Source organism: Oratosquilla oratoria, chromosome 36 (genome assembly GCF_046742065.1).
Source record: "Oratosquilla oratoria isolate Oo_2021 chromosome 36, ASM4674206v1, whole genome shotgun sequence".
Taxonomy (NCBI): Eukaryota; Metazoa; Arthropoda; class Malacostraca; order Stomatopoda; family Squillidae; genus Oratosquilla; species Oratosquilla oratoria.
The window spans coordinates 37,749,990-37,765,679 of record NC_134812.1 but is presented as its reverse complement, the minus strand read 5'-3'; the positions used below and the strand labels follow the sequence as shown (position 1 = coordinate 37,765,679).

At 56.3% G+C, this 15,690-nt stretch overlaps 2 protein-coding genes across 2 annotated transcripts in view; both read right to left on the bottom strand.

Annotated features, from left to right (window-relative positions):
- LOC143019235 (facilitated trehalose transporter Tret1-like) overlaps window positions 1-15,690 on the bottom strand; it is a 36,842-nt gene that overhangs the window by 10,572 nt on the left and 10,580 nt on the right. The window contains exons 4-5 of the mRNA XM_076174928.1: window positions 14,831-15,225; window positions 5,938-6,087 (exon numbers count right to left, since the gene is read on the bottom strand). Of these exons, the coding sequence (XP_076031043.1) occupies window positions 5,938-6,087; window positions 14,831-15,225 (545 nt within the window). The remainder of the gene's footprint in view (window positions 1-5,937; window positions 6,088-14,830; window positions 15,226-15,690) is intronic.
- LOC143019009 (uncharacterized) overlaps window positions 15,465-15,690 on the bottom strand; it is a 5,656-nt gene continuing 5,430 nt past the window's right edge. The window contains exon 4 of the mRNA XM_076174709.1: window positions 15,465-15,690. This exon is cut by the window's right edge and continues 206 nt beyond it. Coding sequence (XP_076030824.1) covers window positions 15,465-15,690 — 226 coding nt within the window.

Here is a 15,690-nt window from a genome sequence, read left to right as displayed (position 1 = left end):
GACGACGTGGTCACCAAGTAAGAAAAAAAAATGTATAACAAAACTTGAAAGAATACAAAGAGCAATTACAAAATTGGCACCAACACTCTCAGAACTATCATATGAAGAGAGACTAGCAAAACTTGAGCTACAGACATTAGAGCAAAGAAGAGAGGAGACTTGATAACTATTTATAGAATCATGAAAGGCATAGAAACTATTGATAGAGAGGATCTAATAAAATGGAATAGCAGAAATACAAGAGGACACGGAAAGAAAATCAAGAAAGACAGTTTTAGAAGAAATCTGAAAAAGAACATCTATCCCCACAGAGTAATAGACATTTGGAACAAGTTAGATGAGAAAGTGGTGTGTGCAAAAACAATACACAAATTTAAAAACAGTCTAGATAAAATGAGATATGAAGACGGGACACCACGAGCATAGCTCCCCTTCCCGTAAAATACAACTAGGTAAATACAACTAGGTAAATACAACTAGGTAAATACAACTAGGTAAATACAACTAGGTAAATACAACTAGGTAAATACAACTAGGTAAATACAACTAGGTAAATACAACTAGGTAAATACAACTAGGTAAATACAACTAGGTAAATACAACTAGGTAAATACAACTAGGTAAATACAACTAGGTAAATACAACTAGGTAAATACAACTAGGTAAATACAACTAGGTAAATACAACTAGGTAAATACAACTAGGTAAATACAACTAGGTAAATACAACTAGGTAAATACACACACACACACACAGTCACACGCAAACACAGTCACACGCAAACACAGTCACACGCAAACACAGTCACACGCAAACACAGTCACACGCAAACACAGTCACACGCAAACACAGTCACACGCAAACACAGTCACACGCAAACACAGTCACACGCAAACACAGTCACACGCAAACACAGTCACACGCAAACACAGTCACACGCAAACACAGTCACACGCGAACACAGTCACACGGGAACACAGCCACACGGGAACACAGTCACACGGGAACACAGCCACACGGGAACACAGTCACACGGGAACACAGCCACACGCGAACACAGTCACACGGGAACACAGCCACACGCGAACACAGTCACACGCAAACACAGTCACACGCAAACACAGTCACACGCAAACACAGTCACACGCAAACACAGTCACACGCAAACACAGTCACACGCAAACACAGTCACACACGAACACAGTCACACACGAACACAGTCACACACGAACACAGTCACACACGAACACAGTCACATACGAACACAGTCACATACGAACACAGTCACATACGAACACAGTCACATACGAACACAGTCACATACGAACACAGTCACATACGAACACAGTCACATACGAACACAGTCACATACGAACACAGTCACATACGAACACAGTCACATACGAACACAGTCACATACGAACACAGTCACATACGAACACAGTCACATACGAACACAGTCACATACGAACACAGTCACATACGAACACAGTCACATACGAACACAGTCACATACGAACACAGTCACATACGAACACAGTCACATACGAACACAGTCACATACGAACACAGTCACATACGAACACAGTCACATACGAACACAGTCACATACGAACACAGTCACATACGAACACAGTCACATACGAACACAGTCACATACGAACACAGTCACATACGAACACAGTCACATACGAACACAGTCACACAATCACAAAGTCACACAATCACAAAGTCACACACACACACACACACACACACACACACACACACACACACACACACACACACACACACACACACACACACACACACACACACACACACACACACACACACACACACACACACACACAGGAAGGCACTGAGATGATTTGCAGATATATGGGATCGGGGGAAAGCTGCTGAGGGCATTCAAGAGATTTTACGAGAGTAGTAGAGCCTGTGTTAGAATGGGAAATGGGGAGAGAGAGCGTGTGGTTTGAGGTAAAGGTGGGGCTGCGTCAGGGCTGTGTCATGTCGCCATGGCTGTCCAATGTGTATATGGATGGATTGGTGCGCGAGGTAAAGGCGAGGGCAATGGGTATGGGATTGGAGATTGTTAAACAAAATGGAGAAAAGTAGGAGTTGTTTGCTGACGATACTGTGCTTGTGGTAGGGTCAGAGGAGGGATTATAGGAATTAGTGAAGGAATTCAGGAAGGTATGCGATACGAGAAAGTTGAAGATAAATGTGGGTATAGGCAAGGTGATAAGATGCACAAGGGACTGGGGGACCGGAGGGACCGGAGGAAACGGAGGGACGAGGGGGGAAGGGAGGGACGAGGGGGGAAGGGAGGGACGAGGGGGGAAGGGAGGGACGAGGGGGGAAGGGAGGGACGAGGGGGGAAGGGAGGGACGAGGGGGAAGGGAGGGACCAGCGGGCACGGGCGGGAAGAGGGAGGCAGGGAGGGACGAGGGGGGAAGGGAGGGACGAGGGGGGAAGGGAGGGACGAGGGGGGAAGGGAGGGACGAGGGGGGAAGGGAGGGACGAGGGGGGAAGGGAGGGACGAGGGGGGAAGGGAGGGACGAGGGGGGAAGGGAGGGACGAGGGGGAAGGGAGGCACGAGGGCGGAAGGGACGGCCGAGGGGGGAAGGGAGGGACGAGGGGGGAAGGGAGGGACGAGGGGGGAAGGGAGGGACGAGGGGGGAAGGGAGGGACGAGGGGGGAAGGGAGGGACGAGGGGGGGAAGGGAGGGACGAGGGGGGAAGGGAGGGACGAGGGGGGAAGGGAGGGACGAGGGGGGAAGGGAGGGACGAGGGGGGAAGGGAGGGACGAGGGAGGAAGGGAGGGACGAGGGGGGAAGGGAGGGACGAGGGGGGAAGGGAGGGACGAGGGGGGAAGGGAGGGACCGGGGGAAGGGAGGGACGAGGGGGGAAGGGAGGGACGAGGGGGGAAGGGAGGGACGAGGGGGGAAGGGAGGGACCGGGCGAAGGGAGGGACCGGGCGAAGGGAGGGACCGGGCGAAGGGAGGGACCGGGCGAAGGGAGGGACCGGGGGAAAGGAGGGACCGGGGGAAAGGAGGGACCGGGGGAAATGAGGGACCGGGGAAAAGGAGGGACCGGGGGAAAGGAGGGACCGGGGGAAAGGAGGGACCGGGGGAAAGGAGGGACCGGGGGAAAGGAGGGACCGGGGGAAAGGAGGGACCGGGAGAAGGGAAGTACCGGGTGAAGGGAGGGACCGGGGAAAAGGAGGGACCGGGGAAAAGGAGGGACCGGGGAAAAGGAGGGACCGGGGAAAAGGAGGGACCGGGGAAAAGGAGGGACCGGGGAAAAGGAGGGACCGGGGAAAAGGAGGGACCGGGGAAAAAGGAGGGACCGGGGAAAAGGAGGGACCGAGGAAAAGGAGGGACCGGGGAAAAGGAGGGACCGGGGAAAAGGAGGGACCGGGGAAAAGGAGGGACCGGGGAAAAGGAGGGACCGGGGAAAAGGAGGGACCGGGGAAAAGGAGGGACCGGGGAAAAGGAGGGACCGGGGAAAAGGAGGGACCGGGGAAAAGGAGGGACCGGGGAAAAGGAGGGACCGGGGAAAAGGAGGGACCGGGGAAAAGGAGGGACCGGGGAAAAGGAGGGACCGGGGAAAAGGAGGGACCGGGGAAAAGGAAGGACCGGGGAAAAGGAGGGACCGGGGAAAAAGAGGGACCGGGGAAGAGGAGGGACCGGGGAAAAGGAGGGACCGGGGGAAGGAAGGGACCGGGGCAGTGAGTTGGAAGTATATCTAAAAAGAGAGAGGCTGGAGGAAGTGGATAGCTTTAGGTATTTGGGGTCACATGTGGTAGAAAAGAGAGGAACGAAGGTGGAGGTAAATTGTAGAGTGAGAGAAGCAAGTAAATGCTTTGGGGAATTAAAAAGTGTTATGAGGAATAGGCAACCGGGAATGGATGCAAAGAGGAGATTGTATGAAGGAATAATTGTGCCTACGGTATTGTATGGGGCAGAGACTTGAATTTTAAGAGAGACAGCGAGAAAAAGTTTAAACGTGTTTGAGATGAAATGTCTGAAAAGTATGGTAGGGGTTACAAGGTTGGATAGAGTGAGAAATGAGGAGGTGAGGAGGAGAGCGGGAGTGGAAAAGGAGATGGTAGATAGGGCTGATGAAAGACTAGGGGATGGTTTGGACACATGGAAAGAATAAGAGATGAAAGATTAGTAAAATAGGTGTGGAAGGCAGAGATGGGGGGAGTGAAATTGAAAGGACGACCTAGGATGAGATGGATTGATGGGGTAAAAGGGGCGTTGATCAAAAAGGGAATGTGTTGAAGAAGGGAGTAGATAGGAGACATGATGAGTGGAGAATGTATATGGGTGATACTGTTATGCAAGGAAGGGAGGGATGGGGGACAGCGGGTGCTTATGTGTGAATGATATTTTGACGCAGCCCGAAGAGATTTCTTATCTTTTCTGCATGAGGGGACGGAGAGGGAAGGGGGTTGGGGTCGCTTATTGAGTGAAGCGGTCTTGCTGTGGATGCACCGTCTTGCTGCATATGTTTGACCCAGGGGAGTTGGCGGATGCAGGGATGACCCATTATCCATGAGGAGCTGAGGTAGGAGGGGGGGAGGGATGGTGGAGGGGAGTGAAATGAGTGGGAATAGGTACATGTCTCTGACTTGGCTGCCTCCCTTATATGGGGGAAAATCCTCTTAGTATATAGACATTTTGATAACCATTCAATGCTTAAATGCATAGTGGTTACTACAGTATAAAAAAGTATCATATCAAAAGATACAAACGCATATTGATAGTATTGGAATATTTTACTACAGGATAAAAGCGAAGGAACTATTTAGTAACAAAATTTTCATTCCAGTCCTAGTTGCATGTTTAAACAATGGTCTCAAACTGTCCGGAAATAGATTCAGTTTGGAAGTGGGTAGAAACAACTTCGCCAACCGTGTAGTTAATGAATGGAATAAACTTCCTGCACAGGTAGTGCAATGTAGTTCAGTTTGAAGCTTTAAGAATCATTTCGATAAACACCTAAGCAAGATGCTGTAATGATTATAATTTATTTTATATTATTTGTTTTTGTTTTGTTATTATTTTTCTGATTCTCATTCATTATTAGTTATATGTCAATTTATTATTATTTACTATTTACCTGTTTGTTTATTATTTAACTATACATACATATACCAAGGCTTTTTCCCCCTTACAAGGGAGGTAGCCAAAAAGGAAAAGGCATAAAATCATTCCCACCCATTCCATCCCTGAATACACTCCTCACCCCTCCACCCTCCCTCTTATCTTAGCACCTCCTGGATGACGGGTCATCCCTGCACCCTGTCCACTGCCCTGGGTCAGAAGCAGTGTCGCAAGACACAGCACATCCACAGCAAGGCAGCTTCATTAAATCGGCGACCCCCCCCCCTCTCCGTCCCCCCATTGCATAAAAGGAGAAGACGGGGAGAAATCCCTTCGGGCTGCGTCAAATTTTGCTCACACATACTACCTCACCCCCCATCCCCCGCCCATTCCACCTCATGCATCACATCATCCATATACAACCATTCTCCATTCACCCCTGTCTTCTGTCCTCTCCCGTCCTTCCTCAACAGACATTCCTCTCTTCTGTTATTTACATTATAGTTTTTATTTATTGATTTATTATGATTTTTTCGCATCCGACCTAGATATGGACCAAAAGGTCTCCTGTCGGCATGCTCCGCCTTTGTAATTAATGCTTAAATGCTTTTCTTAATATTCTTTGCTGAACTGGGGGAAATATATCCAGAGGTTTTGTATGCCATAAGATACGGTTTTTGTTATTATTTTTTTCATTAGTGCCCACTCTTACATACTACAGTTTGTGTTTTACCATTTTGAGTTCACTATACCTAACGGCCATTGGTGACTGCTACTTGCCCTGTCTGTTTGAGCACACAACTACAGAATACACTCACCTGATCGTCAACAGTAGTTGAGGGGAGAGTCTGCAGACCAAATTCTAGTTTCTCGATCTCTTCCAAAGCACTTAATTCAGATCCCAGGAGGAAAGTTAGAGCCTGGAGGGCTTCCCGTTGTTTGCCTTTCTTCACCAGCCAATAGGGAGACTGAAAGAGAAATGCATGCGTGCGTGCGTGTACGGAATTGATATGCAAAAGAAAGATTGTAAATATTGTTTACTTTGGTGGGATGAATGCCACAGTGTAGGAATGGAACAAAAAAAGTATATATGAAAAGTGGTAACAAAAATAGACACCAAGTTTTGGAGTGTCTTCGTAGGATGGGGGTGGAAGAAATAAAAGTAAAAGAGAAGCGACATTTGAACGAAGGACATTAGCTGTAGTATTAATGAAAATAGAACTGGAAAATAAAGGACAATTATATGAAGTTGCATTTATCAAATAATACATCATGCCAGAAATCAAGAGAGACGTGAACGCAAACTTGCAGGTACAACTCCAACACCCGAGTAAAAACAGAAAGAGAAAAGAAAAGAAGAATATGTAGATTAATTGTTAACAACAATTAGGGGTCAATGACGGGTAACTATTGGGGATGATTATGAGAGATGGACGGCAGAAAGAATGAAATCTGGGACACTTGGTTCCAGGCAGCTGCGCGAGTATGATAGCTGAGAGAGGATCATGACAGCAGGGACGGGAACGATGGGACCCGGGGAACGGAGGGACTCAGGGACAGGAGGGACGGGGGAAATGAGGAATTGGGGGACCGGAGGTACTGGGGGACCGGAGGTACTGGGTGACTGTAGGGACCGCGGGAACGGAGGGAGCAGAGGAACGGGGTTTCTACGAGAACGGAGGTACTGCGGGAGCTGGGAGCTGAGAAACTGGGGGAGCTGAGGAACTGGGGAAACTGAGGAACTGGGGAAACTGAGGAACTGGGGAAACTGAGGAACTGGGGAAACTGAGGAACTGGGGAAACTGAGGAACTGGGGAAACTGAGGAACTGGGGAAACTGAGGAACTGGGGAAACTGAGGACCTGGGGAAACTGAGGAACTGGGGAAACTGAGGAACTGGGGAAACTGAGGAACTGGGGAAACTGAGGAACTGGGGAAACTGAGGACCAGGGGAAACTGAGGACCTGGGGAAAATGAGGACCTGGGGGAAATGACGGACCGGGGGAAATGAGGGACCGGGGGAACTTAGGGACTAGGGGACCGGGGTAATCTAGGAACTAAGGGACCGAAGGGACCAGGGAATTAGGGGTTACGGGAATGAAAGGAACGGAGTGACTTCGGGAACGGAGTGACTTCGGGAACGGAGTGACTTCGGGAACGGAGTGACTTCGGGAACGGAGTGACTTCGGGAACGGAGTGACTTCGGGAACGGAGTGACTTCGGGAACGGAGTGACTTCGGGAACGGAGTGACTTCGGGAACGGAGTGACTTCGGGAACGGAGTGACTTCGGGAACGGAGTGACTTCGGGAACGGAGTGACTTCGGGAACGGAGTGACTTCGGGAACGGAGTGACTTCGGGAACGGAGTGACTTCGGGAACGGAGTGACTTCGGGAACGGAGTGACTTCGGGAACGGAGTGACTTCGGGAACGGAGTGACTTCGGGAACGGAGTGACTTCGGGAACGGAGTGACTTCGGGAACGGAGTGACTTCGGGAACGGAGTGACTTCGGGAACGGAGGGACTTCGGGAACGGAGGGACTTCGGGAACGGAGGGACTTCGGGAACGGAGGGACTTCGGGAACGGAGGGACTTCGGGAACGGAGGGACTTCGGGAACGGAGGGACTTCGGGAACGGAGTGACTTCGGGAACGGAGGGACTTCGGGAACGGAGGGACTTCGGGAACGGAGGGACTTCGGGAACGGAGGGACTTCGGGAACGGCGTGACTTCGGGAACGGAGGGACTTCGGGAACGGAGGGACTTCGGGAACGGAGGGACGGAGGGACTTCGGGAACGGAGGGACTTCGGGAACGGAGGGACTTCGGGAACGGAGGGACTTCGGGAACGGAGGGACTTCGGGAACGGAGGGACTTCGGGAACGGAGGGACTTCGGGAACGGAGGGACTTCGGGAACGGAGGGACTTCGGGAACGGAGGGACTTCGGGAACGGAGGGACTTCGGGAACGGAGGGACTTCGGGAACGGAGGGACTTCGGGAACGGAGGGACTTCGGGAACGGAGGGACTTCGGGAACGGAGGGACTTCGGGAACGGAGGGACTTCGGGAACGGAGGGACTTCGGGAACGGAGGGACTTCGGGAACGGAGGGACTTCGGGAACGGAGGGACTTCGGGAACGGAGGGACTTCGGGAACGGAGGGACTTCGGGAACGGAGGGACTTCGGGAACGGAGGGACTTCGGGAACGGAGGGACTTCGGGAACGGAGGGACTTCGGGAACGGAGGGACTTCGGGAACGGAGGGACTTCGGGAACGGAGGGACTTCGGGAACGGAGGGACTTCGGGAACGGAGGGACTTCGGGAACGGAGGGACTTCGGGAACGGAGGGACTTCGGGAACGGAGGGACTTCGGGAACGGAGGGACTTCGGGAACGGAGGGACTTCGGGAACGGAGGGACTTCGGGAACGGAGGGACTTCGGGAACGGAGGGACTTCGGGAACGGAGGGACTTCGGGAACGGAGGGACTTCGGGAACGGAGGGACTTCGGGAACGGAGGGACTTCGGGAACGGAGGGACTTCGGGAACGGAGGGACTTCGGGAACGGAGGGACTTCGGGAACGGAGGGACTTCGGGAACGGAGGGACTTCGGGAACGGAGGGACTTCGGGAACGGAGGGACTTCGGGAACGGAGGGACTTCGGGAACGGAGGGACTTCGGGAACGGAGGGACTTCGGGAACGGAGGGACTTCGGGAACGGAGGGACTTCGGGAACGGAGGGACTTCGGGAACGGAGGGACTTCGGGAACGGAGGGACTTCGGGAACGGAGGGACTTCGGGAACGGAGGGACTTCGGGAACGGAGGGACTTCGGGAACGGAGGGACTTCGGGAACGGAGGGACTTCGGGAACGGAGGGACTTCGGGAACGGAGGGACTTCGGGAACGGAGGGACTTCGGGAACGGAGGGACTTCGGGAACGGCGTGACTTCGGGAACGGAGGGACTTCGGGAACGGAGGGACTTCGGGAACGGAGGGACTTCGGGAACGGAGGGACTTCGGGAACGGAGGGACTTCGGGAACGGAGGGACTTCGGGAACGGAGGGACTTCGGGAACGGAGGGACTTCGGGAACGGAGGGACTTCGGGAACGGAGGGACTTCGGGAACGGAGGGACTTCGGGAACGGAGGGACTTCGGGAACGGAGGGACTTCGGGAACGGAGGGACTTCGGGAACGGAGGGACTTCGGGAACGGAGGGACTTCGGGAACGGAGGGACTTCGGGAACGGAGGGACTTCGGGAACGGAGGGACTTCGGGAACGGAGGGACTTCGGGAACGGAGGGACTTCGGGAACGGAGGGACTTCGGGAACGGAGGGACTTCGGGAACGGAGGGACTTCGGGAACGGAGGGACTTCGGGAACGGAGGGACTTCGGGAACGGAGGGACTTCGGGAACGGAGGGACTTCGGGAACGGAGGAGGGACTTCGGGAACGGAGGGACTTCGGGAACGGAGGGACTTCGGGAACGGAGGGACTTCGGGAACGGAGGGACTTCGGGAACGGAGGGACTTCGGGAACGGAGGGACTTCGGGAACGGAGGGACTTCGGGAACGGAGGGACTTCGGGAACGGAGGGACTTCGGGAACGGAGGGACTTCGGGAACGGAGGGACTTCGGGAACGGAGGGACTTCGGGAACGGAGGGACTTCGGGAACGGAGGGACTTCGGGAACGGAGGGACTTCGGGAACGGAGGGACTTCGGGAACGGAGGGACTTCGGGAACGGAGGGACTTCGGGAACGGAGGGACTTCGGGAACGGAGGGACTTCGGGAACGGAGGGACTTCGGGAACGGAGGGACTTCGGGAACGGAGGGACTTCGGGAACGGAGGGACTTCGGGACGGGAGGGACTTCGGGAACGGAGGGACTTCGGGAACGGAGGGACTTCGGGAACGGAGGGACTTCGGGAACGGAGGGACTTCGGGAACGGAGGGACTTCGGGAACGGAGGGACTTCGGGAACGGAGGGACTTCGGGAACGGAGGGACTTCGGGAACGGAGGGACTTCGGGAACGGAGGGACTTCGGGAACGGAGGGACTTCGGGAACGGAGGGACTTCGGGAACGGATGGACTTCGGTAACGGAGGGACTTCGGGAACGGAGGGACTTCGGGAACGGAGGGACTTCGGGAACGGAGGGACTTCGGGAACGGAGGGACTTCGGGAACGGAGGGACTTCGGGAACGGAGGGACTTCGGGAACGGAGGGACTTCGGGAACGGAGGGACTTCGGGAACGGAGGGACTTCGGGAACGGAGGGACTTCGGGAACGGAGGGACTTCGGGAACGGAGGGACTTCGGGAACGGAGGGACTTCGGGAACGGAGGGACTTCGGGAACGGAGGGACTTCGGGAACGGAGGGACTTCGGGAACGGAGGGACTTCGGGAACGGAGGGACTTCGGGAACGGAGGGACTTCGGGAACGGAGGGACTTCGGGAACGGAGGGACTTCGGGAACGGAGGGACTTCGGGAACGGAGGGACTTCGGGAACGGAGGGACTTCGGGAACGGAGGGACTTCGGGAACGGAGGGACTTCGGGAACGGAGGGACTTCGGGAACGGAGGGACTTCGGGAACGGAGGGACTTCGGGAACGGAGGGACTTCGGGAACGGAGGGACTTCGGGAACGGAGGGACTTCGGGAACGGAGGGACTTCGGGAAAGGAGGGACTTCGGGACCGGAGGGACTTCGGGAACGGAGGGACTTCGGGAACGGAGGGACTTCGGGAACGGAGGGACTTCGGGAACGGAGGGACTTCGGGAACGGAGGGACTTCGGGAACGGAGGGACTTCGGGAACGGAGGGACTTCGGGAACGGAGGGACTTCGGGAACGGAGGGACTTCGGGAACGGAGGGACTTCGGGAACGGAGGGACTTCGGGAACGGAGGGACTTCGGGAACGGAGGGACTTCGGGAACGGAGGGACTTCGGGAACGGAGGGACTTCGGGAACGGAGGGACTTCGGGAACGGAGGGACTTCGGGAACGGAGGGACTTCGGGAACGGAGGGACTTCGGGAACGGAGGGACTTCGGGAACGGAGGGACTTCGGGAACGGAGGGACTTCGGGAACGGAGGGACTTCGGGAACGGAGGGACTTCGGGAACGGAGGGACTTCGGGAACGGAGGGACTTCGGGAACGGAGGGACTTCGGGAACGGAGGGACTTCGGGAACGGAGGGACTTCGGGAACGGAGGGACTTCGGGAACACGGAGGGACTTCGGGAACGGAGGGACTTCGGGAACGGAGGGACTTCGGGAACGGAGGGACTTCGGGAACGGAGGGACTTCGGGAACGGAGGGACTTCGGGAACGGAGGGACTTCGGGAACGGAGGGACTTCGGGAACGGAGGGACTTCGGGAACGGAGGGACTTCGGGAACGGAGGGACTTCGGGAACGGAGGGACTTCGGGAACGGAGGGACTTCGGGAACGGAGGGACTTCGGGAACGGAGGGACTTCGGGAACGGAGGGACTTCGGGAACGGAGGGACTTCGGGAACGGAGGGACTTCGGGAACGGAGGGACTTCGGGAACGGAGGGACTTCGGGAACGGAGGGACTTCGGGAACGGAGGGACTTCGGGAACGGAGGGACTTCGGGAACGGAGGGACTTCGGGAACGGAGGGACTTCGGGAACGGAGGGACTTCGGGAACTTCGGGAACGGAGGGACTTCGGGAACGGAGGGACTTCGGGAACGGAGGGACTTCGGGAACGGAGGGACTTCGGGAACGGAGGGACTTCGGGAACGGAGGGACTTCGGGAACGGAGGGACTTCGGGAACGGAGGGACTTCGGGAACGGAGGGACTTCGGGAACGGAGGGACTTCGGGAACGGAGTGACTTCGGGAACGGAGGGACTTCGGGAACGGAGGGACTTCGGGAACGGAGTGACTTCGGGAACGGAGTGACTTCGGGAACGGAGGGACTTCGGGAACGGAGGGACTTCGGGAACGGAGGGACTTCGGGAACGGAGGGACTTCGGGAACGGAGGGACTTCGGGAACGGAGGGACTTCGGGAACGGAGGGACTTCGGGAACGGAGGGACTTCGGGAACGGAGGGACTTCGGGAACGGAGGGACTTCGGGAACGGAGGGACTTCGGGAACGGAGGGACTTCGGGAACGGAGGGACTTCGGGAACGGAGGGACTTCGGGAACGGAGGGACTTCGGGAACGGAGGGACTTCGGGAACGGAGGGACTTCGGGAACGGAGGGACTTCGGGAACGGAGGGACTTCGGGAACGGAGGGACTTCGGGAACGGAGGGACTTCGGGAACGGAGGGACTTCGGGAACGGAGGGACTTCGGGAACGGAGGGACTTCGGGAACGGAGGGACTTCGGGAACGGAGGGACTTCGGGAACGGAGGGACTTCGGGAACGGAGGGACTTCGGGAACGGAGGGACTTCGGGAACGGAGGGACTTCGGGAACGGAGGGACTTCGGGAACGGAGGGACTTCGGGAACGGAGGGACTTCGGGAACGGAGGGACTTCGGGAACGGAGGGACTTCGGGAACGGAGGGACTTCGGGAACGGAGGGACTTCGGGAACGGAGGGACTTCGGGAACGGAGGGACTTCGGGAACGGAGGGACTTCGGGAACGGAGGGACTTCGGGAACGGAGGGACTTCGGGAACGGAGGGACTTCGGGAACGGAGGGACTTCGGGAACGGAGGGACTTCGGGAACGGAGGGACTTCGGGAACGGAGGGACTTCGGGAACGGAGGGACTTCGGGAACGGAGGGACTTCGGGAACGGAGGGACTTCGGGAACGGAGGGACTTCGGGAACGGAGGGACTTCGGGAACGGAGGGACTTCGGGAACGGAGGGACTTCGGGAACGGAGGGACTTCGGGAACGGAGGGACTTCGGGAACGGAGGGACTTCGGGAACGGAGGGACTTCGGGAACGGAGGGACTTCGGGAACGGAGGGACTTCGGGAACGGAGGGACTTCGGGAACGGAGGGACTTCGGGAACGGAGGGACTTCGGGAACGGAGGGACTTCGGGAACGGAGGGACTTCGGGAACGGAGGGACTTCGGGAACGGAGGGACTTCGGGAACGGAGGGACTTCGGGAACGGAGGGACTTCGGGAACGGAGGGACTTCGGGAACGGAGGGACTTCGGGAACGGAGGGACTTCGGGAACGGAGGGACTTCGGGAACGGAGGGACTTCGGGAACGGAGGGACTTCGGGAACGGAGGGACTTCGGGAACGGAGGGACTTCGGGAACGGAGTGACTTCGGGAACGGAGTGACTTCGGGAACGGAGGGACTGGGGGGAACAGAGGGACTGGGGGGAACAGAGGGACTGGGGGGAACAGAGGGACTGGGGGGAACAGAGGGACTGGGGGGAACAGAGGGACTGAGTGTACAGAGAGACTGGGTGAAAGAGGGACTGGGGGAACTGAGGGACTGGGGGAATTGAGGGACTGGGGGAACTGAGGGACTGGGGGAATTGAGGGACTGGGGGAACTGAGGGAATGGGGGAACAGAGGATCTGGGGGAACAGTGTCTGGAGGAGCAGAGGGAATGGGCCACCAGGAAGAGAGGGACTGGGGGAAGAGAGGGACTGGGGGAAGAGAGGGACTGGGGGAAGAGAGGGACTGGGGGAAGAGAGGGACTGGGGGAAGAGAGGGACTGGGGCAATAGAAGAACTAGGGCAATAGAAGGACTGGGTCAATAGAAGGACAGGGGCAATAGAAGGACAGGGGCAATAGAGGGACTGGGGCAATAATGGGACTGGGGCAACAGTGACTGGGGCAACAAAGTGACTAAGGGAACGGAGGGACTGAGGAAACAGAGGGACTGGGGCAACAGAGGGGCTGGGGCAACAGAGGGGCTGGGGCAACAGAGGGACTGGGGCTATAGAGGGGCTGGGGCTATAGAGGGACCGGGGCAACAGAGGGACCGGGGCAACAGAGGGACCGGGGCAACAGAGGGACCGGGGCAACAGAGGGACTGGGGCAACAGAGGGACCGGGGCAACAGAGGGACTGGGGGAACAGAGGGACCGGGGCAACAGAGGGACCGGAGCAACAGAGGGACTGGGGGAACAGAGGGACCGGGGCAACAGAGGGACCGGAGCAACAGAGGGACTGGGGGAACAGAGGGACCGGGGCAACAGAGGGACTGGGGGAACAGAGGGACCGGGGCAACAGAGGGACTGGGGGAACAGAGGGACCGGGGAACGGAGGGACCCGGGGAACGGAGGGACCCGGTGAACGGAGGGACCGGGGGAATGGAGGAACCGGGGGAACGGAGGGACCGGGGGAACCGAGGGGCCGGGGAACGGAGGGACTAGAGGCGAGAAGGGATCGAGGGAACGGAGGGGCCGGGGAAACTGAGGGACCGGGGTAACGCAGGGGTCGGAAGGAACGTAGGAATTGTGGGAATGGAGGGACTGGGGAAACTGAGGGACTTTGGGAATGGTGTGACGGAGTAACGGAGGGACATGGGGATATGAGGGACTGGAGGAATGGAAGGATTGGGGAAACTGAGGAGCTGTAAGAACGGAGGGAATGGGGGAGGGGAGGGACACGGGGTGGGAGCGAAAATATGCTAGGGGGGGAATGCAGAGACGGAAAGATGAGGGAGGGAAGAGGGGAAAGGAGGGAAGGTTAAAAATGTGAAGAAAAGAGTAGATGGAATGCAATAATTTATATTGTCTTTCATTAAAAAAAAAAAAAAAAAACTGGGTTTGTGTCCACCTACCTCGGGAACAAACATCACCATTGCAAAAATGGGAACTAGCGGGGCAGCGCAGATGGCGGTGGCTGTGGAGCACGACAGATACTTGGCCATGATGTACATCGTAAGAAGACCAAGAGACAAATAGATCCTCTGTGTTGACCCTAAGGAGCCACGGATCTCTGGAGACACCAGTTCGGAAGCCAGAGGAACAACAATGGTCTTGATAAAAGCCAATAAGGCTCCCAAAACAAATCTCCCTCCGTAGAACATGGCTTTTGAGGGCAAGAAAGCCAACAGGAACCACAAGAGAATGGTGGGTGGGAGACAGAAGGTCAGCAGGCGACGGGGTCCTATGACCTCCATCAGTGTGCCGGCCACCACTGGAGTGAAGATGCCAGGAAGGCTCCGCAATGTTACTGCCAAGAAAGAGAGCTTTGTTAGAAAGATCACCCATGGTGTTGCAAATATTGGTGTACATACCATAGTGAAGTATTGCAGAGTATACTTTTTGGGGTAATTGTGGATTATCTATCGCCACCTTTTCATTTAAGTTTTGGCAGATAACCTAACTTAAACTAAGCAAACCTAACCAACTAACCTAACCTGACCTGACCTGACCTGACCTAGGGGGTCTCACCTAATCTAACCTTGTGGTTTATCTGTGGGTTGGATCGGGTTGGGTTGTGATGGGTAGGGATGGGCTGGAATGGGATGGGATGGGATGGGCTGGGATGGGATGGGCTGGAATGGGCGTGGCTGGGCTGGAATGGGCGTGGCTGGGCTGGGCTGGGCTGGGCTGGGCTGGGCTGGGCTGGGCTGGGCTGGGCTGGGCTGGGCTGGGATGAGCTGGGCTGGGCTGGGCTGGGCTGAGCTGGGCTGGG